The sequence below is a fragment of the Balaenoptera musculus genome, chromosome 1 (genome assembly GCF_009873245.2).
Source record: "Balaenoptera musculus isolate JJ_BM4_2016_0621 chromosome 1, mBalMus1.pri.v3, whole genome shotgun sequence".
In the NCBI taxonomy this organism is placed as follows: Eukaryota; Metazoa; Chordata; class Mammalia; order Artiodactyla; family Balaenopteridae; genus Balaenoptera; species Balaenoptera musculus.
Window position 1 is genome coordinate 15,661,030 of NC_045785.1, and position 26,257 is coordinate 15,687,286.

A 26,257-nucleotide genomic window follows, 5' to 3' on the forward strand; every position below is an offset into this window, starting at 1 on the left:
CAGGCTCATCCCTCCAGGAAGGACCTGTGAACTCCGGAAGGCAAAGGTGCAGGGCAAAGAGCATAGGTCCTCCTCAGCCCTGCCCTTGAGGACGGGTGGCCCATGATGAAGGATTACCTGGGCATCTGATGCTGAGTGCTACTATGTGCTGGGAGCTGTGTGAATCTTCCCTACAACCTTCGAGGTAGGAGCTGCATTAACCCCACTTCACAGATTTGGAAACTGAGGCCTGAAGAAGTGAAGGGACTTGCTCAAATCCATAGAGCTAGGAAGTGAAGGAGCTGGGATTTGAATCCAAGCCTGCCAGCCTCCAAACTTTGCCCTTCACGAGGCTGACTCCCTGCCAACCAGCACACCAGCCCTCCTTCTCCCCACACCCCACGGAAGCAGGGAGAGCCCAAGGCAAATTCAAACTGGACGCACTTGCCCTCCAGGGATGGCCTTGCCACTCCAGCTTCTTTCCTATCACCTGAGCCCAACCCACGGTGGCCTCCACACCACCTTTTTGCCTCACAGACCAAAGCTACCGTTCCCGCCTTCCCGTCTGCAACCAGCAGACAAAAAGCAAGCTCCCCGGAACCAAAGCCGAGAAAAGAGAGGAGTGAGACACAGGAACAGTTCTTTTATTGTACATTGAAGAAATAGCCCTGTGTGCTGGTTAAAGGTGCAACATACAGAATATCGAATTAAGAAAAGAGGCAACAGGGTAGGGAAAGGAAGAAACCTCTTGAGGTCCAAAGTTGCAAACAAAAACTGGTAAAAGATTCCTCACGCAAGAGGCATTTTTGCAAATACCATGCAAAACAGGCAGCTGGTGTGCCCTAAGAGAACCCCTATAAATAACAGAAAAAGACACTCCAAGCATTCCTTTACGTGGACTCAGAGCACAGGGAAAAGAAAAGAAACCAAAATGCCTTTTGGCATTTCAAGATATTTGGCACTCTTGTGATTACATTTTTTTACAGTCCATTAAAGAGAATAAACTGACACAATATTAGAGGAGAAAAAGGCTGCTCACACAACAGACTGCAGGGAGGGGTTAGAAAAAGCTCAAGCATTTTTTTTTCTTTGTTTTTTGTGTGGTTTTTTTTTCCTGACATATAAAATGTGTTCATTTGCATTAACTTGGGCAAATAGCTCGCAGCAACAAAGAAACACAAGCTTTACAATTCATTTTAAAATAAAGCGACGATTTTTTTCTATGTATGATTCCTTAGAAAAGTTCCCGTCTTGTTTTAAACACATTCTTGATAACTTCAAAAGATGACCAAAATAGAATGCAATATCTATAGAGATCATTTTCTGATTTTCTTTGTACATCCAAGAATAACAACATAAAAAAATAAAACTGGACAGCATTTCACATCCAAGTGCACAGAATCATTTTTGCAAGATTAAATAATGTAAACATTGGGAACAGCCAAATCAGCGAAGAATGCCAACACCTCAAAACACCCGGTGTTGCTGCTTCATTATTTAAGTGGTTCAAAATCCAGATCTATAATTGCGCAATATTCACTGTATATAAAAAGAAATGGATATTAATTTTGACAAATAGCTGCAACTGAGACTTCTCTTTTTATTTCTTTATGTATATATATATAGTGATTTTTTTAATTTTTTAAAAATTTTTTTAAATTTTTATCTTTGCAAAGGAGCCCAGAGCCTTCTCCTTCTCAGGCCTCATCTGTCTCCCGGCCTGACACGAGATACAGGTTGTTGATTTCATCGTGGGTAGCAAGCTAGTGATAAATTTCAAAGTGCTTTCTCTTTTCATGCTTTTTGCCAATAACTGATATCGCCGTTCTCATTCTTATTCTCTCCCTTAACTCATTGTCTTTAGGGGAGTTAGACACCAGGAGGTGCCTTGTCTGTCATATTTTTCAGCACGTCATCAATCCTATCATCTTCAATAACAACTGCAAAAAAAAGGGGAGAAAAGGAGAGGTGAGCGCTCTTGGGCCTAGCCAGGTGTCCCTAAGTTTCGCTTTACGCCCGGGTCGGAGGGGCGGGTAGACTGAGGAAGGAAAGGAGAGGGAAAGGGTCTCCACGCGTGCTAACACAGCCCCCATCCTCTTCTGCTCAGCCGGGGGTCCCTCTGCTGCTTTCCTCTGAACCACTCCCCCACCCCCAGGCCGCGTCCCAGCATGGTCCGGAGAAGAGGAAGCCAAGAGGGCACAAACCCCGCAGCCCTGGCGGCAGCCTGGGCGCGCACCGGCCTGGTCCTCACCCCGCCCCCCACCCACCCTGGAAGACGCATTTATTTAGAAAAAAGGCTCCTGGGCGGGAGAGGGAGGGGAGGAGGAGCCACGGGCTCCGGGTCTGGGATCCTCCCGGGTGCCCCGAGCGCAGCGCCGGTAGCCGAGGCGGGGTGCTGAGGTGCGCAGCACGAGGAGGGACGCCAGGGGCCAGTTGCACAGCGCGCAGCCCGTCGGGGATTCTGGTCTCGCCTGGGCCGGGAGCCCCCCTCCGCGCTGCCAGCGGGCTGACTTGGCCTCTCCGCACTCGCCGCTACAGAGGTCGGAGCCTCCCTTCGCTGCCCGCCGGTGGCTCGCCCGCCTCTCCGCATCTGCCTCTCTGTGTCCTTCGCCTCTCTCACTATCTCTACCTAGCCTCGCCTTCCTCGGTCCCTCCATCAGTCTCCCGGCGCGACGGTCACCTGTCGAGGTCTCTAGGCCTCCCTCTGTGTCCGGGGTGTCGGTCGCCTTCATTGTTTCAGCTGCTTCTCTGTCCTCCCCAGACTTGCGTCCCTGGCTCGCTGTCTTTCCGGCTCTGACTCTCTCTCTCCTTAGCTTTGTCTCGGTCTCTGCCCATCTCGGCCTCCCCGCTACTTCCCCCCTCCGCCTTCCTCCCTATCTCTGCGTCTCAGTCTCTCACGGCAGCTATCGGTCTTTCTCATTGTCCCCGCGGCTCTGGAGCTCCTCTTAGAGCCCCTGCGCGTCCCAATCTCTCCGGGGCTTTTCCAGCTCCTGCGCCGAGCGTCCAGGCTCGGCAAACCCCCTCCCCCTGCCAAGGAACAATGAAAAGCCGGTGTGATCCGAAAGCCCCTCGCCTTCCCCGCCGGAACCGGCCCTGACCCCCCGCAGTTCCCCACGCCGTTCCCTGGGGAGCCCTAGGCCCCCCCCCCCCCCGGCTTGTAGATCGAGTGCAGCTGCTACTACACTGCGCAAAAGGGGCGCAAAAGGGGCGGGGGCAGGGTATAAATCAAAAATCAAACTTTGGGGACCGGGGTATAACCTTTCAGCCCCTGCTGCAGCGAGATGCAGCCACGCCCCCTGGGTGACCCCAACGAGGATCTGGCTGAGGGGGAGGGGTTCCCGAGGCCAGCCGGAGCTGAACCCGCAGTGCGGGATCCCCCCCCCCCCAATTCTGCGCGATGAGATGTTAGTGGGTCAGAACGGGCTCCCGGGTGCGGGAAAACCCCGCAAACCTCCGCCAGGCCTGGGTGCCCGGGAAATGGGTGTCGGGGGAGGCGGCCGCGAACTCACCCCGCTTGCTCCGGCCGATCTGGCCCAGCTTGGGCGGCCGCTTGTTCTGCCCGGCACCGAAGAAGTTGTTGGTGTCCTGCAGGCGGCAGGAGAAGATCTGGCCCACGTCGCCGCCGTCGCCGTAGGGGCTCAGCTTCTCGTCGCCGTAGGGCAGCACCTCCGACATGGTCGCGTCCGGGGGCTCCGCGGCGGCACCTCCTCCGCCCGCGTCCCCGCCCGCGGCGGACAGGGTCAGCGGCGCTGGGGCCGGGGACGGCCGGCCGGGGACGGCCCGCGGGCTGCGGCGGCGCTGGCGCCGGCGAGAGGCCGGAGGGCGCCGCTGGGGCAGGAGCGCGCAGCCGGCCGAGCGACCCCGCGAGCGCCCGGAGGCTGCGCTGGCGCTGCGCTCCCGGCTCGGCGGCGCGCGAGTGGCTGCTGCTCCGGCAGAGGCGAGAAGGACTCACATCCTCGGCGCGCTCGGGCGCTGACTGGGGCCGGGCCGGCGGGCGGGCCGTGAGCCGGGAGAGGAGGCTGTGCCAGCGAGCCCCGAGGGCGCGGGGCCGAGGAGGGCGCACCCCGGGAAGCCGGGCGGTTCGGTCCTGCGGCGAGTGCGGGCGGCGGCGGCGCTGGTTCGGGGAGGCTGACTGGGGAGCTGCGAGCGGCTGGGCTGCGAGGGGTGGAGGGGGAGGGGAGCGAGGGTGGAGGGAGGGCACGGGTGGGGGGGGGAGAGAAGCCCGGAGGGAGGGAGGGGGAAGAGAGAAACCGAGAGGGAAACGGGGAGAGAAGCAGAGACACAGAGAGAATGAGAGGCAGGGGAATCGACCGAAAGAGAGAGAGGAAGGCAAGAGGGAGGAGAAGAAAGGGCGGAGGGAACGACTAGATCAGGGTCGGAGAGGCAGAGGGGAGAGAGAGAAAGAGGGTCGGAGAGAGAAGGAGGAGAGTCTCAGAGGGAGGAGGAGGCCGGGACCGAGAGCCAGCCCGCGGGCGAGCTGCGAGCGAGAAATGCCGGCCGCGGCGCGGAGGCGAGGCCCGGGGGGGGAGGGCAGGAGGAGGGCGGGGGGGAGGGGACCCGGGCCGCGGGGACAGATCCCTGGAAGCCGAGCGACGTCATGGGGCAGCGCAGGCCGGCCCGGGCCGCGGCTAGCTTCCTGCCCCCGCCCCCAGCACCCGCGTCCCGCCCGCGCTGAGGGGCCCCCCCGTGAGCCCCGCCCCGGCCCGGCGGCCTCCGGGCGCCTCCTCCTCCCGCACCCCCTCCCGCGGGGTGTTTACCGGGTCCCGAGCCGGTACGCGGCGGCTCCGCGCGGGACCTGCCGCCGGCTCTGCCTCCCGCGGGGAGCTGGGGGGGAGTGGGGATTCCGGGAGCGGGAAGGGGGACCTACGACGCACACGCGGGGAAGGACAGATGGATGCAGGTCTCCCCGGAGGCCAGATGCTGGGGTAGAGGTCGGAGGGCACCCGGCGACCTTCGGACACGGTCTCCCCCGCCGGCGCCAACCGGGGAACCCCTTGCCCCCATCACACTTGCGCCCCACTCTAGACTCTCAGGGCCCGGCCCCTTGGGCCTCACACTCTCCCTCTCCCACTCGGTTCGCCCTGGAAGGCCCTGCTCCCAGCCAGGGCTCTCGACTCGGGCTCCCGCGGGGCCTCGGGGTGGAGGTGAATGGGGGGAGGGGAGGGGCAGCCCAGCCTCCCCGAAGAGCGGGGAGCGCCTTCTTACGCCGGGCTCGCCAGGGATGCCCGGCTCTTGGCGTCCACTGCCTCTGCCGGGGACGTCCCGGGCCTGCAGCTCTCTGCCCTCGGGGACCTCCCTTCCAGCAACTGCCACGAGGCCTGGGGAGAGACTGAGGCTTCTGAGCCGAGGAGAGGGCTCTGGATCGCGGGAGGGAGCCTGGGGCAGCCCCAGGGTCCTGGGAGGCGCGTCTGCCGAGCAGATGGTAACTCCGAAGGGGCAAGGTGCGCGAGGAGGGCTCGTTATCCTCGCCCAGAGCCGACAGCACCTGCTCTCCCCCTGGAGACCGCCTTCACGCGGCAGGACCAGCCTGACCGCAGAAAGAGGCAGCCATCCCAAGGTCATGCAGTTTGCTGAAGGCAGGGCAAGGAAACACATCTTGGTCCCCTGGTGAGTCTCAACTGGCTCCACCAGCTGCCCTGCAAGGGGTCCCACCAATAGCGAAAGAGCATCCTCAGGTTCACTCGCACCATAAATCTAGGACTCTGGGTGAGTGGTGGGCTGGAGGGAAGTGGAGGAGGTGTTTTTAGTGACAAAACATCTGGTAGAGAGGCTGCCTAAGAGGAGCCAGCCCAGCCCCTCCCCCAAACTGTGTAAAGGGGATCCCTGGCCTCCAGAGGCCAGGCACCTTGGGGAGAGGGGAGGAAGGGGCTGAGAAACCGGGATGCAGATGGACTAGGCATGACCTTTGGATTCAGGCCTGGGTTTGAATCTCAGCCTTGTCATTTGGTAGCTGTGTGACTTTGGGCAAGTCACATCCCCTCTCTGAACTTCCATGATCTCAGCTGTAAAATGGGGCATGTGGCTAGCTAGCATCAGGCTCTCGGGGCCTGGCTGAGCACGGAGGTACACTAAACATTTGCGAAATGACATAATGAGGAAGAAAGAACAGTAGCACTTCATTCATTCCCATTTCAGAGCCGTCAGAGTTGGGAGGATCCTTAAGGAGGACCCAGTCCAACCTCCTTCATTTAGAAATGGGGAAACTGAAGCCCAGAGAGGGTCAGGGGCTTCCTCCAAATCCCACAGCTTGTCAGTGGCAGTAGCAGCAGGTCTCCGGCCTCCTTTGCTCCACTCCACAAGCAGCCTGTCTCCATTCATTAAGGTTTTATAGAGTGTTTGCTTCGAGGTTAACACCAGGCCAAGTGCTGGAAGAGAAAACAAAAGCATAACAAGCAGGACGATAGTTACAAGAAGCTCTTACATTTGTATCAGTCTTTCTGTTCCTCCCCACCACACCCCAAAGCATCTTCACATCCATTATTGACCTTGCTTCTCAAAATAAACACCTTTTGAGGTAGAAAGAGGAGACAGTGCATCCCTGTTTAACCCTTAGCGGAAAGAGTATGTGACTTGCCGATGTCACAGGCTAGTGATGGAACCAGGAGAAGCCACTTTTCCCAGCTGTGATTCCAGGCCCCTATAGGGGACACCCAGCAGTGGTGACAGCGTGCAGGGCTGAGACCACCCCACTCATCTCACACTCCTCTGGCTCCTTCTTTACTGCCGAGTAACAAAGCAGTGTTCACGCTGAGTAGCTACCACAGTCCTGCTGTACTGAAGGTCTGCAGAAAGGCACAGAGAAGGCTGACGAATCCCTGCACACACAGCAAGTGAGAGCAAAAAGAGAAGCTGGGTTTTACACCCCATCTGTTTGTATGTTTACCTTTCCTTGTTCCAAATAAGGTTAAAGGTGGCAGCAACACACCTTCCTAACTCAATACCCACCCCCTTACCCACACATTCCTCTCAGGCACATGGCACTTTACTGTTAGAAAGGCATTTCCATGACTGTTCCCTTCCTAGAGGCTCCCTTTAGCCTCCAGAAGTGGCAGGACTGGGACAGTCAGACCCATTTTACAGACAAGGTTCCTGAAGGTTAAGTGATGCCTCCAAGGGCACACAGAAGCTCTGCAAGGGAAAGTGTGAGTCAGTATGGTATTCCTTCCATCTCTACCGCTCCCAACTGTCTCCATTTCAGAGGCCTCACTCAGTCCTCCATTTGTTCATCCTTCAGTGGGCCATCGCTTTATTCTGGAGCCCTAGACCTGGATGCACACAGGTACCCTGGGGCTCCATCCCTGCCTTACCCCACAAGCCAAGAGGGTGGCTGTGAGCCAGATGCCCAGGGCTGTGTTGAAGATGCCAGGTCCAGATGGAGGAACGGACCAAGTAAGGCAGGAGTGGAGACCACTTTCCCCACGACCCATCAAGGAAACCTGGCAGTACACAGTCTAGTGAAGTAGGCCGGGGTGAAGGGGGTGGCCTTCACTGGGACAGCCAAGATCAAATTCCTACTCTGTCATTTCCTAACTCTGTGGTTATTTCGCCTCATCGTGCCTCAGTTGCCTCATCTGTCAAATGGGGGTAATAATGATTTCTACTCGGTGGTTTGTTCTGGGGAAGGAGATTATACATGTATCGTATGCCTGGCACACAGTAAGTCCTCAGTAAACGTAGTTATTATTATTACCTATTGACTTTCTTTGTGACCTTGAATAAGCTGATTCTCTCCTCTAAGCCTCTGACTCTACATCACAAAATGGGAAACTTGGAGAAAAATCACATTTTTTTCAGCTGCAAAATCAACCAGGTCTCTCAAATCTAAAGTAGATAAAACCTGCTTGAGGCAAAGGTGGGGGGTTTCTCCTTCAAACCTCACCTGAAATCTCCTTTACCAAACCCTGGGGCTCTGCAGAATTGAGAACCACAGGACAGGACCATCTCTGTGAGCCCTTTCAGCACAGATGTTCCAGGGTTAAAAATACATATTTGCAAGGCCCTGCTGTGCCCTGAGCCCTGCACTAGTGTCGATGGGATAGAAAAAGGGAAAGTCAGCCCCAGATGGGCCTCCGCATAAAACAGATGCTCCGCATGCATTTGCTCCCCTTATTCCCTTCCCCTCTCTCCTACCCAGATAGGGAAACTGAGTCACGGGCCATGGCATCAGAGAGTAATGGTGAGACTTAGAGAAGATGGTGGTGTCTCAGCCCTGGGTGCAGGGCATCTGCTGGCAGCTCAGGCCCAGTAACCCATGGGGCGGAGCGCTGGGAATGCTGAGCCTTGCCAGGACTGGCTCAGACCCTCGATGGCCCAGCAGGGGAGGCCAGGATGCGGTGCTGTGTCAACGGCCACCTGGTCACCTCCAGAGAGTCTAAGTGGCCTCCAGAAAGGAACTACCACTCTGAGCCAGGCCAGGTAAAAACCCACATCACCCCCACGCCCCTCACCTCGGGGACTGGAACCTGGGTGCAGCCCATTCCCCACCCGCCTTGAAAGGCGGGGCCTCTGTAACCCACCTCCACACCACACCTGCGCACGCGCGCACACACGGGCACACACACACACAGTGAGAGAAAAGCATGTTAGCCGACTGGGGGTGGCTCAGACCTAGAATCAAGAAACAACCCAAGAATAGTTCACTCACCTTCCCTACATTCAGCAAACAGTTGTGCAGGACTTTTGTGGCAGGCAGAGCCCTTCCCCCCAAAAGTTTGCTTTGTTTATTTAATTACCAAGACCCTTTCTTCAAATAAAATCTTACAAGGAACCTCCAGAGATAAAAAGTAGATAAAGGGCAAGCTGCTGGGGAGATAGGGGCTCAGGACGCCCCCCTTTGGGCCCCTCATGCTCCCCGGAGGGTCTCCAAAGAATGCCCAGAGTTCTAGAAGCCTCCGCATGAAACCAGCCCTAGAGTTCATCTAGCCCCACCTCCTCCCATCACAGGTGGGGAAAGGGGTGCCCATGGGGTGGGCTGCAGCCAGGTCTCCTGCTCAGGGTCTCACACCCCTGCTTCTCACTGTAGCTCGGGGCTGTATCTGAAGGGAAGCTCCAGCCACACACACAATCAGTCACAAAATAAAAGGGCTTTTTTCAACGATGCAGTCTGCTGGGTTCCTTTAAAATAAAGAGATCAGAGGGTAATTTTTTAAAAGATTTTATTATACCAATAACCCACAAAGTGAGAGTCCCATGAGCTCTTTAGGAAAACTTCAGAAATAGTGAGGACACCTGGGGGGCGCTGAGGAACTTAATCTCACCAGGACGTGAGAGGGGGTCACCGGTGTCCCGACTGCACTCTCCTCCCCCCACCCGAGTCACTGCACATCCTCACACAGAGGACAGCGGTGGGGTGTGGTCCTAGGACCTCTGAGAGACCAGCCCAGAACGAGCAGGTGGGAGGTGCTGGGGCTCCACGTCACCCTGGGAAACAGTTGCCTCACTCAGGCCCAGGCCGGGAGGAGAGGAGAGCCGAGAGGCGGGGCACCATGGCCGTGTCGGCACAACCCCGGCGGCGCAGGGGTGCAGACAAGGGCAGGTACCATGCTAGCCTCATGGACAGATGGTGGAGGCTCAGGAGGCTGGGGACCGTGGTCTGGCTGCAGAGCCTGGGCTCTGGATGCCAGGTTTCTCCCACCCAGGCTCCCGAGAGGCCTAAAGTCCCCTGACTGAAGAGCCCCTGACCTCACCAGAAAATGAGCTAAGCAAATCGTGACCGCTCATGGGGACTAAGGAGGAGCTAGTCCATCAAGCTCAGAAAAGGTAGCCCTCTGACTGCCACTCTCCCACCCAATCTCTATGAAGAGCTTCCCACGCCCTGGGAATACATATCCACACTTGATAACCACAGAAGGTGGCTGTGATTGTCATCTCTCTCTAGGTCATCCTTAGGGGCTCTGAGGCCAGAGAAGTTGAGTGACGAACCCAAAGCAGCACAGCCCAGGAGAGGCAGCAGGTCTGACTCCAGGCCGAGCTCTCAACTGTTGGGTGACACCACTTCCCTGAGGACACCTGGGAGTCGGGTGACCAGGGACAAGCCTCTTCTAGTCTCTGCATCTCCACCTACCCACAAACTGAGGAGATGTAAATCACTGCCCAAGCCTCTTGCAGGCTGAGGACCTCTCTGGGAATCTAATGAAAGAGATGGATTCTCTTTCCCAGATACAGAAAATTGTGTGTATGCAATTTCCAGGGGATTTCTGAACCCCAAAGTCCCTTCAGATAAAGAACGCAGGACTGGATCCCATACATGACACTCCCCACCAGTATCCTGTGACAACAGAAGAGATTTTTACACCTTAAACCCAGGGGCCCTCACCCTGACTCTCCCTCAAACCTGGGGTCAGACCTGTGCGGGCTCAACCCTGGACAGAACGACGTGGCCATTGACCTCTGAGCTCAGGTTCCCAGCGAGGGGACTGGGCATGCTCTGGACCCTTGGGTTCCCACACGATGTTATTCAAGCACGTCCCCACCCCACGGATGCAATATCATTTGATATCCGTGATAATCTGTAAGGTTGGCAGAGCAGAGAGGGGTATTTTCCCACTGCGTGGTGGGGAGAAGTCAACCCCAAACGAGAAAGATGAGCTGCCCAATTGGAAACAGAGCCAGGACCGAGACCCCAGGTCTCCCAAGAACCAGCTCAGAGCTCTGTCCACTGGAGCTGGTGACAGCAAGTGAGATGAGGGTAAATCAGAAGTTCAATCCCAGCTCCACCCCTTCTTACCTGTGTGACCTCCAGGCAGTCACTTCACTGTCTGAGCCAGAATTCCTCTCTGCTGTAAAGTGGGGGTAACCAGATCAGCCTCAAGGGGAGATTGGGAGGATCAGATGAGATGCTGATTGGGTCACTAGGATAACAGGAAGGGACAGCTTCATGCAGTGAGTCCCACTGCCCAAAGCCCTCCAGGGCCTGCAGGGGTGGAGAGAAGGGCTTTCTCTTCCTAGAAGAGGAACTTCCTGTGTAGTAGGAAGGGTAGAAGCTGGAAGAGCAGCCACTGCATGGGCACAGAGGCCCTCCGCACCCTGCCCTGCCAGAACCTGGGCTGAGCAGGGGATCCGGAAGAGGAGAGACCCGTCTGGGAGGGGAGGAGCCAGGTGCAGGTGAGAAAGATGGGAGGAGAGACAGACTCACAGACAGAATCCAACAGAAGGAGAGAAGCTAAAAAAAGCCTCAGAGAGGAAGACAGATCCACACGCGGAGGAAGAAACTTTCGCACACTCAAAGACAAGAGGCAAACAGCGGCAGATGAGAGGCAGAACTGCCAAGTAAAGCAGTTCCCGGTTCTCTTTCCTTGCAGAGAAGGAGACAGAGAAACTTGACACATAGGAGGGAGGGCGGAAGGCAAAGACAGGGCAGAGGAGAGGACAGCAAGGGAAGCAGGCCAGGCTGGGAGAAGCAGGATTTCTCCACTAAGAGAAAGCTTCTGGGGAGAAAATCAAAATCTATGCCATTCAATTTTTTTAAGCCTCCTTTACCAGTGTGAAGTCATCTGGGTATTTTAAGAACATGTGATGCATTATGCATGTCTCATTTTTTGTTGAAAGAAATCATGGTTAGTATATTTAAAGATGTGAATGCCTGGAAAATTATAGGGAGAGAAATGCGGGATTTTTTTCCCCTGAGTTTTCTGGGTTTCTCGGAATTTTCACATCTGCACCTGGCTTCCTGGTGTGTTGGTTAGAGACAGGAAGGAACTAGAGAGAACATTCCTGCTTCTCCCCTTCCCAGCCTGTGCGCGGGACCTGGGATCAGCAGCTCAGGGTCCTTCTCAGGCTCTTCTCTCAGGCCTGTGCCCCATGCCTCAGGAGAGAGAAAATTGCACCGGCTCTCGGAAGCGCCACCTCAGTTTCTCCCGCAAGGCCTCCAGCGGCCTCAACCATAGGAGCACAGCGCCACCTGGAGGTCATGGTAGAGATTGCAGCATTAGAGGGCTCCCATCACAAGCCCTGGGGTGGGGAAGGGCAGGAAGAAATGCAGACTATGAGCCAACTTACTGCAAGCATGAATGAAGCCCCATCCTATGAAGCACCTTAAACACCAGGGAAGACCATGAGGGGGTGGGAGGGATGAAGTTATGGCAATTTGGACATTAATATTAGTATGACTTCATATGTACCCAGCTCTCCCCGGCCTAGAGACCCTTCAGGTTCAAGACACAAGGTGCTGGTGCACTAGGTACTTAATAAGTGCTTGTTGAGTTCAGCTGTGGTCCTCCAGGGTCATAGCCCAATCCCAGAGGAATCTGGATTTGAGGCACCTAATGTGAGGCAGTGGCTCTGGCAGGGACACAGGGTAAAGGTCAAGAGCTGAGGGCCCTCCCCCGGGCCTGGGCAGCCCCTCTGACCAGTGCCAGTGTCCCTGGCTTGGCCTCACGTGCCCCATTCTCGGGGAAGGGAAATGCCAGGTCCCTCGGCTGGCATCTGAAAAACAATAAGGCAGCAGCTGCAAGAGAAATGACTAATGAGCACTCCGGGGAGCGATTCAGGACATCGTACATGGAAACTTAGCTCATTCAAAATTGATAAGTTAACACTATCTAATTAGAGAGAAAATGTGCTGATCTCCCTGGCTTTCTGGGAACGTGGGTCTGCGTCTGCGGCAGGCAGCTCGCCTGAAGAGGGTCTTCACCTCAGGGCTTCGAAACTGCCCTCCCTCCATACTCATCCACTCGCTGTGTCACAGACATGCAAAATGGCAGAGCTGAGTGGAGCCTTGGGGAGCGTCTAATCCAATCTGCTCCTTTTACAGACAGAACTGAAGCCCAGAGTGGTTACATCACTCCATTAAGTTCACACAGCAACAGAGCCAGGACCTGAGAGAAAGGCAGCCTCTGGGCTCCCAGTCCAGACCATTTACCACCACGCAATGATGTTGTCCTGACTTGCCTGTGTGGAGCCCTCAAAGCTCTGGGCAGGTCATTGGACATGATGTTTCTCTTACACAATCCATCTTGGATCCAGGCCCTCAGAGAGGCCCTTCCCTTGTTCCTTACAACCAGGCCATGACCCTCATCTCTGGTCCAAAAACCAACTCCCACAGGCAGCCTCCCAGGATTGCTGGCCCCACATCCACTATCTCATTCGCTGGTTTTCTCGTTCATTCCATGTACTTTCAGTGGTTAAGAGCTCGGGCTCTGGAGTCAGACTGCCTGGACTTAAATCCTGTCTTTCTTGGGTGCTTGAGCAACTTGACCTCTCTGGGCCTTGACTTCTTTTTCTTTAAAGTAAGAATAATACAAACACATAGCTCACAGTGAGGATTAAATGACATTGATCACGTCCAGTCTTCCGCCGGTACCTAGCAAAGAGCAAGCCCTAACGTTAGCTCTAAGGAGTATAGAGTGATGACCTAAAAAAATTGTGCTGGAGCAGAAATAAGATACAGTTGCTGCCCAAGACATGGGTTCAGAGCAGGAATAGGACTGGATTATGTAATCTCAGGGGAGGGGCACCTAACCCCGCCTGGCTGGGGAAAGTCAGGGAAGGGTTTTCTGGAGAGGACACCTAAAGCTGAGTTTTGAAGGGTGAGGAGATGTTAGCAAGGTGAAGAAAGGACCAGAATGCCAGGGGCAGGACTCGACAATAGCAAAGGCTAGGAGGCAGGAGCAGCGACGTGTTTAAGGAAGCTCATCGGCTCGGTGTGGCTGGAGCCACAAGTGTGAGAGAGACGGATATGGAGAGGCTTGGAGAGGTGGCCAAGGGCTGGGTCACATGCCTTCATATGCCTTGGAGGAACCAGGGCTGGACCCTGAGGGGACAGGGAGCCTGGGGAAGGACTTCAAGCAGAAGAGGGACGTGGTCAGATTGGTGTTTTAAATAGATCATTCTAGGATCTGTGGGGTAGGTGTTCTCTGTTTGGCTCCCCTTCGGCAGTGATACCCTGCCCTTGGTTGCTTTATTTTGAATGGTCAGGGAATCTGCTCTAACCAGGCTAATCTCAAAGGCCATCCCAGCTGCGATATTCTGTGAACCACAAACACTCCAACAGTCGAGTCACCCATCTGTCCCAAAGGGACTGCATCACATTTGTTTCTGCATCCCCTGGCACAGAATACACATTTAGAAAATGTCTCTGAGATGAATAAATGCCCAGCAAGGATACCAAACCTGACAGCCTCTTCCTCTGAGCATTCGCGAGGCCCTGCGGGACCATCTGCATCAGATCCGTCCACAGCCAGCCTAGGACCAGGGTTGCAAAGGGTGTCAGAGATTGGCCTAGTTTGTCATGTTGTTTGCTTTTTGAATTTTCCATCACCATTCTGAATGAATTAGGATTCCAAAGACCTGCCTTCTGGCTCCTGCTCCACCAGGATAAGCCTCAACCTGCGGTCTATAAAACCAGGGGATGTGACTGGTGATTGTCAAGGTGCTGAGTGGCTTCGAAAACGCTGTGTGTCTATAATACTCAGTTGTCACTTGAACAATTTCCCCTCTTAGCCTCTCAGCTTCGATGTGACTAAAGGCAAAGGGCTTTATAGTCAGACCCTGATAGCCTTGAGCAAATCACATAAGCTGTGAAAAGGGTTAATATAGGGCTTCCCCGGTGGCGCAGTGGTTGAGAATCTGCCTGCCGATGCAGGGGACACGGGTTCGAGCCCTGGTCTGGGAAGATCCCACATGCCGCGGAGCAACTAGGCCCGTGAGCCACAATTACTGAGCCTGTGCTTCTGGAGCCTGTGCTCCACAACAAGAGAGGCCGCGATAGTGAGAGGCCCGCGCACCGCGATGAAGAGTGGCCCCCGCTTGCCGCAACTAGAGAAAGCCCTCGCACAGAAACGAAGACCCAACACAGCCATAAATAAATAAATAAATAAATCCCATTTTTTTAAAAAAAGGGGTAATATAGCCTCCCCTGCTAGTTCGCCCTAAATCTTAGAAACATACCTGATACCTGGAGAGTCTAACATCGCCAGGCTCACGACTATGCGTGGCTGTAGGCAAAATGTGACCCTGCTGGACCTCGCTGTTCTCACTTGTAAAATGGGGGGAACAATACCCACTTTGCAGGACTGCAAGCATTCATGCTCATCAAGTGCCTCGCACAGAATTTCAAAACACCAGGAGCAATTAATCAAGACAATCCCTGCCTAATGCTGTCTGCCTAGTATTAGAGGCTGAGCATAAGGGTTGAGTCAAAATTCACAACAATCCCACGGTCAGTTCCTTGTCTCCAAATCACCACCAACCCCCAGCCTCAGTCCCACGGATCGGTTTAAGCCCCTTCAACCCTGCTGGTGATGAGGCTCTTTAAATGGAAGGTGGGAACTGGCACGGGCGATGGAGAGCATGGGGCAGTCTCAGCCCAGCCAGGCTAGGACCGAGCGTGGACCTCAGATCTGGAATCCGGGTACGTGTGTGTTCGTGTTCCCAACCAGCTGCCACTTCCTGAGGCAGAGACGGTGCTGCTCCTGTGTCTCCCACGACGGGTAACTCAACTCCACTTGGAGGAAAACTCCACACAGAATTAGTCTGCCCAGGATTTGAGTCAGACCGGGGTAAGGGCAGGCTGCCTTTGCTGCTTTTCCATCACTTGATCAGATCTACTCATGGAATCTAATGCCAAGGGCTGAACTCTGACAGATTAGCACATAAGCCCCCCGCGTCCCCACACACAGGCAGCTCATTCATCCTCTAAAACCTGGACCCTCTTTCAAAGCGTCTGCTGAAAGGACACAGGAAAACGGCAGATGCTTTGAGATGCTCAGGGGTCAGCCCCATCAGGCCCCCCTCTCACCCTGCCCGCTCCCTGACACCTATGTGTAAAGCCAGGGTCTTACCGCCTCCCTGGACAGGACTCACCATGGGCAGGTGGGTTCTCACGTCCACCTCCTCCTCCTCCAGTGTGGCCTTGTCCACTGACGTAGGGCACCAGCACCTTGTGGGGCATTCCCGTGAGCACTGAGGGACCCGTCAGCCCACCACCGGTGAGCAGGAGGGTCAGGGGTCTGAAGCAGCCTGGAGTTTAAATGTGGACCCCACCCCCACCCTTACTAGCTGTGTGTCCTTGACCCAGTGAACATCCCCCCTTGGGGCCTGCTTCCTCATCTGTAGGATGAGATGCCGTGAGAGCCTGCAGGGTCTTGTGAGGATCGACTTACTACGAAAGTAAAGTCTGAAAGAGCATCCGGTACCTATGTTAGTGTCCTCCCTGCTGTCCCCAACACCCCTGTCCCATTCTCCCAACAGGTGAAATCCCACTGCCTGTGTTCAGGATGTCAGCACAGATGTCTTCAAAGACGACTCAGCGAGGCCAGGCATGACCTGCGGGCATGTCTCCGGGGTGGCCCTCTCTCAGGCTGACCGGAGACCCCCCAGCACCCCCCAGCACCCCCCGCGCTTCAGAATCACCAAGCTGCACCACCTTGCAGCCAAGGAAGGACACACAGAGGCCTCCAGGTCCCCAGCTCATTCCGCCATAACAGGATTCAATCCCATCCCGGGGCAGCTTCAGCCTAGCCGCTGAACTCTTGTTCAAAGCAAGACGCTGACACGTGGCTATAATGTCTTTTATTTGTGCCGTCCATGCTGGACGCGCAGAGAACCGGCGCCAGGCCCCTGAGAGCGCCCCCATCTCCCCTGCACAAAGGAGGATCGGGCATGGATATTCAAAGCCAGGGAAGGGGGAGAGGAAAGTGCCATGCACGTGCCCCTGGACACTCAGAGGTGCTGAGAGAGGCTCCCCCACTTCTCCACACTCACCAACTCAAGCGGGACAGCTGAGGGGTGAGGACTGTGAGAAGGGCGGTGTGATTACACCCACGGCACGTGAACTTTTCAGTGGTGGGCAGGGGGGCCTGGAGAGGCTCTGCGCTCAGGACGCTGGCTGCTACTTTTCCGCGGTGCCAGCCTTGGAGAGAAGCTGAGAAAGCCCGAGGCTGGGGCAACAGTGTCCTTACTGCTTCCTTTGGGAAAACCAGAGCCAGTCCTTAGCCCTCTCGGGCCTCGGGAGTTCCAAGTCAGGGCGGATGCGTGCTCTGGTGGCCCTCTCGTTAGGTCCATGGTGGCCCCAGGAGGGCTGCAGCTAAGCGGCCCCATCCTCACTGCCACGGGGATCACTGAATGGGCACCGTTCCAAGTGCCCCCCCGCAAATGACCTCTCTCCATTCTGACCGGAGTCCTGCCCTGTTAGGCAGAGGGCAGATGCAGGACTTCACTTCCCTTTGTCCTGACACATGTGTGCACACAGGTAGGAGGCCAGCAGGTGAGGGAAAGGGACTCGAGTGACGCGTCCAGCCTGACAACTTTTTTCCGGGCTGTAAGCAAGGGGGAGGAGGACTGCGGCAGTCTCTTCAGAAGCAGCTCCGCAAGGCAACTTTGCCTCCCCTCTGGCCGAGTCATTGAAGGCTCAAGTCCGCAGGAACCAACACCTCACCAGAAAGGACGAGAAGACACCAGAACAGAAAAGCTGGAGGCCACTGACTTTGGCACTTGAGCAGTGAGCTGTCCTCAGCCACGCGCGCTCGGGGCTCCAGGGAAGGGACGCGGCGCACAGCGCCCGCCCCAGGGTGGGGCTGTGGGGCTGTGCTCAGTGCCGGAAAAGGTCCCCTGCACGTTGGAAAGGCCGCCCTCTGCTGCTGGAGCTGTGAGATGACAGCCGCCCACCACTGCTCTTCTAAAGACCTCGAGATAAACAGCCCTGAAGCGGGGCGGGGGTCTCACTGTGGGGCCTCGAGACCATTAGCTGTTGTACAAGGGAATCACCCGGGTGATCGCCTGCCTGCAGATGGGGCACCTCTTGGGCTCCGGCAAGGCGCGGTAGCACTCGGCGCAGGAACACACGTGCCCGCACTCCAGGAAGACGCAAGACCGGAAGCTGCTCAGGCACACGACGCAGGCGTTCTTCAGACTCTCCCGGTCTTCGGGGTTGGCTCGGCTCAGCAGCTGGGCCTCGTGCTCCCGGAACTCCTCCTCCATCTGCTGGAGGCGCAGTCGCTCTCGCCGCTGCACATACTGCTTCCGGAGGATGAAGAAGAGGGTAGCGCACGTGGCAAAGCCGAACACCAGTGTCAGGACCTTCCAGAGCCTGACGCTGGACTCCTGCCTCTGCAGCAGGCTGTCGAAGTCCTGGCTGCTCAGGTAGTACTGCATGCCCTGCTTGGGGGGCTGCAGGCGGATGGAGTTGCTGTCCAGGACCAGCTCGCCCACCCCCGTGAGGGTGGCCCCCACCTTCAGCATCTCCTCGGTCTCCTGGACGCCCTTGGGCCGCTCCCCGCTGATGTAGTGGCCGATGACGTCCGTGAAGGACTGGACGGAGGGGTGGAACTTCTCGTACACCGTCTCCAGGCCCAGCTCCAGCGAGTCCAGGGGCTTCAGGACCCGCACGGCCACATCCACGCCATCCTCGTGGGGCACCAGGTCAAAGGGCACCACGTTGGTCCTCTGGTGAATGATCTTGGAACAGTCGTTCCTACAAGAGAACTCAAGATAAAACAAAGGATGGCAGATACCTCGCACCCAGGCAGGGGTGGAGAGCACCTCAATGCCAGAAGGACAGTCTGAAGTCTGAAGCGAGTGGAAGAGTACAACAGAAATCACAGTTGTCCAGAGCCTCAGAAGAGGGAAGCTCAGTTTTTTAGGTTCTCAGGCGATCTCAGTGGGCAACAAATATTGTCACAGATCACCTCTACTGTTTATTTCCCTTTGCCCCTGTAAGACAAACTGATTTTTTTTATCTTAAATAAATGCCTCAAAAAAATTAAAAATAGAACTACCATACGACCCAGCAATCCCACTTCTAAAAGAACGAAAATCAGGATCTAGAAGAGGTATCTGTGCTCCCGTGTTCACTGCAAGGTTATTCACAACAGCCAAGAAACAGAAACAACCTAAATGTCTATCGACAAATGAATAAAGAAAATGTGGTATATACATAACAAGGGAATACTATTCAGCCTTTATTAAAAAAAAAAAAAAAAGGAAATCCTGCCGCATGCGACAACACACGTGAACCTGGAGGACATTAAGCAAAGCGAACTGAGGCAGACGGACAGAAGGACAGGTACTGCACGATTCCATTTACATGAGGTATCTGAAGTAGCCAAACTCATAGAAACAGTAAAACAGTGGTTGCCAGGGGCTGAGGGAAAAAGAACATGGGGAGTTGCTGTTCACCGGGTATGAAGTTTCACTTCTACAAGACGAGTAAGTTCAAAGTCTCCTGTACAGCCTTGCGCCTGGAGTTAACAGGACTGTACTGTTGTACTTAAAATTTAGTTAAAAGGGGAGATCTCAGGTTAAGTGTTCTTACCACAATAAAAATTAAAATAAAATAGAAATCCAAAACAAAACCCTCCTAGGATCAGTTGGAAAAATGGAACTCCATGTAATAGCATGAAATTATCTTAACAGGTACTGAAATCATTAATCCATGCCATAAATCAGTGTTTCTCAAACCTTAGTGTGCACATCCACAGACTCCAGGTCCCCTATCCTGGAAATTCTGGCTCAGTAGGTCTGGAACGGAGCCCAGGAATCTGCATTTGGACAGGATGTCTAGGTGACGGCAGTGGAAGAGGTGCTCAGACCACGCACAAGAATATCAGCAGCACTGAGAGACCGGTCTCCGCCCTGTCTCGGCAAAAGCTTGAAGACGTGGAAACAGGGCCGGGACACCGACATCTGAACGGACCGCCCGTGCGGCCTGGGCCCGTGGAGCAAGGCTACGCACCAGAGGTGAGTTGTCCGGTTCCACACCATCTTGTGCTCCTGAAGCGTCAGCCGCTGGATCACCCCCTTGCAATTTTCTACAAACTGGCTGTTAAGCGTTTCTTTAACAGACCGAACGGCTCCTGAACGGAAACAAATTATTTTATTTCTGAAGAACTGTTCCGCCCTTTCCTTTAAAGTAATTTAAATTTTGTTTTTAGTTTGAGTGAGTTTAATTAATCAACATGATGAAAACATTATCACCGTAAGTTATGCTTTGGGGCGCTCTGCTAAGCAGTTTACACGGATCACATCATTTCAGTTTTACAGCAACCCTGTAACATATATTTTAGAGATGGAGCAATGGCGGTTTGAAAAGGCTGCATAATTTCGCCAAGATCACACAGCAGTAACACAGGTCTTTCTGACCCCAAAGTCCAAGGTCTGAACCACTGCCCCAAGGCTACAAAAGGCCCTCAATGTCAGCCAAGAAGATCTTTACCAAACTTTTAGAAGAGGGAGTTATTTTTCACTTTACCAATAAATAAACATACCTTCGATAACAGCGTAAGGCACACATTTTCCTGGAGCTTCTGAAAGAATACTCTTTAAGTCTTCACCCAAGTGGATTCTTTTAGCTCCCTAAATGGAAACAACAGACTGAATTGACTGCTGAATACTGATATGCTCAAACAAGTGAAAAGAGAAAAAAAGACTATTTACGTTTTTCACGTTGAGAGACTAAGGACATCAGGCAGGAAGGAGACTACGGAGAATCCGATTCTGAAGCTGTGTCCCAGAACTTTTACCATATAAACAGGCTTGGGGCAGCGCCTCATCTCTGCCATCTGCAGAATGGGGGTGCCACTTACACTCTTCCTCCAGTTAACCAAACATTCACTCCTTTTCATTTTAACTTTTTAAGACAAAAATATAAAAGATACTAATCAATTTGTATACCACAGATCTGAATGCAATTTGATCTCTTCCTGACAGCACAGCACCATGCAGCCAAAGGGCTTATGCGTAAACGCGCCTCAAGTAGTGACCAATACATGGCAGGGGCTCGGGCCATGGTAGGTATTATCATTACCGGGCCCTTGTCAGTTCATGCTCTGCATGAGACATTATAATAAAGGGCTGCCTTTGCATTACAGGGCAGGGCTTCGGGAACTGGTGCCAAACACTATTCTTCTACTTTTCAGTTTGCCTCTCTTCCCTCTCATAATCAGGTGAGCACAGTTACCTCTGCTGCTACCCTCCTCTCACAATCCCCAGTTCTCCATCCCTTCCAATTCAGTTTCCAACCTGCCGTGCTTGGGAACCAACCAAGCCTGTTACTGCTGCATCAAAAGTAAGACAAAATTAATAAAACCACTGAACATTTCCTGAGCCAGGCACTGTGCTGGGCGCTAGGGATTCAGGGATGAACGAAGGACAGTTCCTGCTTTCAGGTATTTCCATCAACAAATCTTAAGGACGCCGGATGAGTAACCTCTAAAGAGGTGAGGAGGTACTGCCTACATATTAAGGTCACTCTAAGTTTAAGCTGCTGCTACACAGTAAAAAACAGGAGCAAGGGCAATAAAAATGTATTAACCATGTACACTGGGAAGATAATAAAAACAATGGCAATAACAACAACTAACCCTCAGTTTATTCACTCCTTTATTATCTGTCTCTCCCTCCACTGGACTATTGAACTTAGGAGGGCTAGGACCTCATTGGTCTTGTTCACTGCTGTCCCCCTAGTGCCGAGAGAGCGCCTGACACATAGCAGGCACTAAATACATATTTGATGAATAAATTAGCGAATAAATAAGCACTTAGATATACTACATTCCAGGCACTCTGCTAAGCACTTTAAATGCATAACCCCGCTTAATGCTCATACCATCCCTATACGGCAGACATTATTATCCCCAATTACAGATAAGGAAACTGAGGCTCAGAGAAGTGAAGTAATTTGCCCAAAGTCACACAGCTAGTAAAGTATCCACCATAGGATAGTTGGTTACATTTTTTTAAAAAGCAAGGGAGGGGGGGCTTCCCTGGTGGCGCAGTGGTTGAGAGTCTGCCTGCCAATGCAGGAGACACGGGTTCGAGCCCTGGTCTGGGAAGATCCCACATGCCGCGGAGCGACTGGGCCCGTGAGCCACAGTTACTGAGCCTGTGCGACTGGAGCCTGTGCTCCGCAACAAGAGAGGCCGCGATAATGAGAGGCCCGCGCACCGCGATGAAGAGTGGCCCCCACTTGCCGCAACTGGAGAAAGCCCTTGCACAGAAGCGAAGACCCAACACAGCCATAAATAAATAAATAAATAAATAAATTTAAAAAAAAAATAAAAAAAAAAAAAAAAGCAAGGGAGGGGGAATTCAGTCAGAAAGACCTGGGATTGAATCAAGCGTCAATGCATCTACTGTGACTTTGGGCAACTTAATTTATCTGAGTCTCAGTTTCAAAACCTGTAAAAGGTGGGGGAAACAATCTCACAGGATTTTCATGTGGATTAAATGAAACTTAAGTGTGAAAGAATCCAGACCAGGGGCTGGCACATAGTAGGCATGTGATAAATATGCATTCCCATCACTATGAGAGATGCAAAAGGATATGACACAAGCCCTACTCTGGAAGTTTTATAATCTGATCAAGAAAATAGAACCTAAAATATGAGGAGTCCCAACTGTTTTTCCAAGCAGGGGCTATTTCTTTCATCCTCATTTAGGAACTAATCAGCAAAGCTTTTAAGGTCACCCAAAGATGGGTCACTGCTTCAGAGGATCCCACCTCCCGCCAACTTGATGCCAATGTGATTTCTGATCCAGAGTCAGAAAGTAAAGTATCAGTTACAATCACAGCCACTTCAGGAGTAACTTATTTAATTAAGCAAACAAGAAGGCAGCTGGAATCTCACCAGGATGTCATTCACACCACAAATTCAATTCCTTGGTAACTAGGTGCATTCCAGGCAGATTCCAAAACTCCCTTCATGGCAGGGATTTCACACATTTGTTTCTAAGCTCTTAACGTAAACAATCTGATGATAATGAAGTTAGGTTTAGGAATCCGTCTTTCAAATAAATGTCAAATTAAGCCCTAACTGTTGTATTATGAAATTGCAGCCAAAACAAATCCACAAATATTTACTGAGCATCTACTCTTTGTTAAGCATTGGGTTAGAACCTAGAAAGAAAGAAGGGTAAATAAGATCCTGTCTCTGACCTAATGAGGTCCATCTCTCATGAGCTGCTCACACATTCACAACTGAGCAATGTGGTCAACAAGAAAAAAATCCTATACTTGGAATCAAAAGACCTAAATTTAAGTTCCAACTTAAACTGACTAGCTGTATAGACCTTTCCTGGGAGTCTTGATTTCTTGATCTGCAATCCGGAGGCGTCATTTTAACTACCCCAAGAAATTATTGTGAAGAAAAACTAAAACCAAGATGGAAACGTGCTGTGTAAGTTGTAAAGTGCAGCTCAGGAAACTGAGTGACATTTTCTAAAGGGCTATTAATATAAAAAGGAAGTCTTTTAGAAGCAAGGAGCTGAGTGGTTATGTAGTGGGTAAATCTAGGGCTTCTGTATTTGCGGTTCCCTCTCTCTGAATTACTCTTCCCCAGGCACCTGCACTGCCCCCCTCAAGTCTTCCTGGGCTCTGCTCAAATGTCACCCTATTTAAATGTCACTCTATTTAAATGTCACCCTTTGTCCAGCACTCCATTTCCTCTCTTCCTTGCATTACTCTGTAGTATTTAACCCCATGTGTCACACCATCTGATTGACTTGTTTACTGTCTGGTTGGACTAGAATGGAATCTCCATGAGGTCAGGGACTTCTGTCTGTTCCACCCACGCGATACCCTCAGCGCCTGGAGCACAGCAGGTGTTCAATAAATATTTGTCGAATAAAATAATTAAGTCAAGATTCATTCTGAGTAATGAGAGGGACTTAGGAGAAAGGGGGCAGTAAAGCAGTTATCACGAGACCGGAATTCTGTTCCTAGTTCCTCCGTCTACCGGCCGGGCGACACCCTCTCAGAGCCTGTTTCCTTCTCTTGGATCTTTTCCGAGGGTGGAACGGCCCACGGCGAATCGGGGGCTCACCATTACCCCGGGCAGGATGACCGGCTGAGGTCAGGCGGGCGCTAGCACTGACCTTGAGCGCTCGGGCGACCTGGGCCTTCTGCCGGTACAAGGAGTACAGGACAGCGGTGACGACAGAGCTGGTGCCCAGGAGGATGAACTGGCCCAGCGAGGGCCGCCCTCCGCTCTCCATGGCTGCGCCGAGCCCTGGACGCGGACTGGGACGCCGCCAAGATCAGGCCCCACGACGCGCGACCCCGGCCTTCCGCCTCGCGCCACCTCCCTCCACCCGGAATCGCACCCCCAGCACTGTCCCTCCCGGAAACGCGCAACCGGTCGCCCAGCGATGACGCAAGACCTGGAACTGGAAGTGGGGCAGGGCAGAGCAGACCGGAAGGCTGTGTTGCCAGGGTGATCGCCGGGCGTCAGCTGCTTCTGCTGGGGCCGGGTCTCCCATCTCGTACGTGGGGAACGGTTTTGCGAAGCTGAGCGATCGCTTGTCGCTCCATGACCCTTTCGACACTCGGTGCATCGGCCACAACTGTATCGCCCGCGTCGCCACGGTCTCAGTCCTTCTGGTTTCCCGGGGTTATCGCGTTGTTTGACGGGTCGTTTGATGACTCCGCCATTGGATTGGGAGGAAAGAAGAGAATGTCTAGTAAGCACTTGTGAGTATTACACATTTCAGCTTCACGGCAAACCTTGAGTCTTGGCTTTTATTCTTCCTTTTTACAGGTGACAAAATTGAGGCCAGAGAGGTTAGGGGTGTGCTCCAAGTCACACTGCTAATGAGTGCTGGAGAGGAATTTACCAGACAACAGAGCTTATTACCTCCAAGAAGGCAGGTTATATCACCAAGGTATTGACAACTCCTTAATCTGCCGTCAAAACATATAACAACATATTTTATTAACTAATAATTACAGCTACAGGGACTTCCCTGGCGATCCAGTGGTTAAGACGCCTCGCTTCCATTGCAAGGGGCGCGGGTTCAATCTCTGGTCCCTCATGCCGCGCCGCAGCGCAGCCAAAAAATAGGGAGAGAGGGAGGCAGCTCTTGAGTGCCTATTATGCGTCAGGCACTGTGACAAAAAGTTTTACGAACCTCATACCACTTAATCCTCACAACACAGCTATAGAGCAGATTTCAAACTGTTTTCTGATCTCCTTCATAAAATAATCAAGAGATACCCCAAAATTTTATCCAAAACATCAACCTGCAAAGCATGTGTTCATTCAGCTATCTCCAGGTTCTGTTTTAAATTGAAAATACAGGAATGTACCCAATGGCCAAAATCAATGTACGTAAAATGCATCTAAAAGCTGTAAATTGCTCTAAAAAAGTAAAATCTCTTTATTAAAGCAGCTGGCTATCCATGACATTTTCCTACCCCATTCCTTAATTATGCTAGGAGTCAAATAAGAATTACACTCTATGAACACAGGGTTAGAATCTCCAGATTGTCAACGCCGCCACATGCCTTTGATGATTTTCACCCCAAGGGATGATCATGAATTTGTTTTACACACACACACACACACACACACACACTTATAATGAGATCTAACTTTATTTTTTTTAATAAAATTTGTCAAAAGTTTGATAACACATTATGTTGGCAAAGGTGTGGGGACAGAGACTCCTATTCTTTATGGAGAACCATTAGGCAATGCTGATCACGATTAAAAGTGCCCACACCCATTGACTGAACAATTCCACTTCTAGAAATTCTTCCTGTGTAAATACTCACACATGTGAACATAATAAATATACAGTATAAATTGCAGCATTGTTTTTAATAACAACAGAATGAAAACAAACTAAATGTTTTCAGTAGTCAGTTAAACAAAATTTTAATACATGTGTATATGAGCATAGCAAAGTGAAATAGCAAACTGTAAACTGTTTGAGTGTGATCTCATTGATTCCAGAAAGGAAGGAGAATATATACGTTTGAATAAAATAATATTGGTTGTTTCCATAAGAAGGAATTAGGTGGCTAGAGAACAGAGTGACTCTTCACTCTTTTGTACTTTTTTAATGTGAATGTATGGCATGTTTCAAATTAATAAAACTTGAATTTTAAAAAGAGGAAGATGAACACACCAGTCACTCCACAACCAACGACCTCCTGCATCCAAAGCTCTGGGCTGGACACTAGGAGGCACAACTGTATACAGCCAGGCTCTGCCCTCTGGCTGTTTAGGGTCTGTGGAGAAACAGACCCAGGCAGAGTCATCTATTATCCCAGGTCCAATGGAATTAGGGCAACAAAGGCCTCTGGTAGAGGGATGCAGCTTACTCTCCTCATGAGGGAAGGAATTTGAGTTCTGTAAACAGGATGGTGGGTAGAGTGCCAGGATGGGAGTGGGAAAGACTTTTCATGCAGAGGGAACAAGATGAGCAAAGTGCAAAGCTATCAGGAGTTAGCTGGTACAGCCTGAGCCAAAGGCATATGACAGAGAGCAGGGAGCAAGTAATTGAAAAGGAAGGTTGGGACCACATCCTGTAGGTTGCTAATTGCCAAACCAAACATTTTAAC

At 52.6% G+C, this 26,257-nt stretch overlaps 2 protein-coding genes across 3 annotated transcripts; both read right to left on the minus strand.

The window, feature by feature from the left end:
• Positions 1-602: 602 nt before the first annotated feature.
• On the minus strand, positions 603-4,148 carry CAMK2N1 (calcium/calmodulin dependent protein kinase II inhibitor 1). The gene is made up of 2 exons (XM_036830094.1): positions 3,489-4,148; positions 603-1,919 (listed from the first exon to the last, which is right to left on the minus strand). Exons 1-2 carry the CDS (start codon positions 3,652-3,654, stop codon positions 1,849-1,851), a joined length of 237 nt encoding a protein of 78 aa, XP_036685989.1. The 5' UTR covers positions 3,655-4,148; the 3' UTR covers positions 603-1,848.
• Positions 4,149-16,473: 12,325 nt separating this feature from the next.
• MUL1 (mitochondrial E3 ubiquitin protein ligase 1) lies at positions 16,474-24,670 on the minus strand. 2 transcript variants are annotated; one of them, XM_036862721.1, is made up of 4 exons: positions 24,073-24,670; positions 20,181-20,268; positions 19,649-19,769; positions 16,474-18,388 (listed from the first exon to the last, which is right to left on the minus strand). In XM_036862721.1, exons 1-4 carry the CDS (start codon positions 24,244-24,246, stop codon positions 17,659-17,661), a joined length of 1,113 nt encoding a protein of 370 aa, XP_036718616.1. In that variant the 5' UTR covers positions 24,247-24,670; the 3' UTR covers positions 16,474-17,658. The 2 variants fall into 2 exon arrangements, with proteins under 2 accessions (XP_036718616.1, XP_036718617.1); XM_036862722.1 differs by lacking the exon at positions 24,073-24,670 and adding an exon at positions 23,788-24,039.
• Between the last annotated feature and the right edge of the window lie 1,587 nt (positions 24,671-26,257).

Coding starts and splice junctions, on each gene's coding strand:
- CAMK2N1 (XM_036830094.1), bottom strand. CDS start 3,654: ATGTCGGAGGTGCTGCCCTACGGCGACGAGAAGCTGAGCCCCTACGGC. Junction 1,920..3,488: donor GATCGGCCGGAGCAAGCGGG/GTGAGTTCGCGG, acceptor TTTTTTTTGCAG/TTGTTATTGAAGATGATAGG.
- MUL1 (XM_036862721.1), bottom strand. CDS start 24,246: ATGCACCGAGTGTCGAAAGGGTCATGGAGCGACAAGCGATCGCTCAGC. Junction 19,770..20,180: donor GCCTTACGCTGTTATCGAAG/GTATGTTTATTT, acceptor GTTTCCGTTCAG/GAGCCGTTCGGTCTGTTAAA. Junction 18,389..19,648: donor AACCGGACAACTCACCTCTG/GTGCGTAGCCTT, acceptor GTTCTCTTGTAG/GAACGACTGTTCCAAGATCA.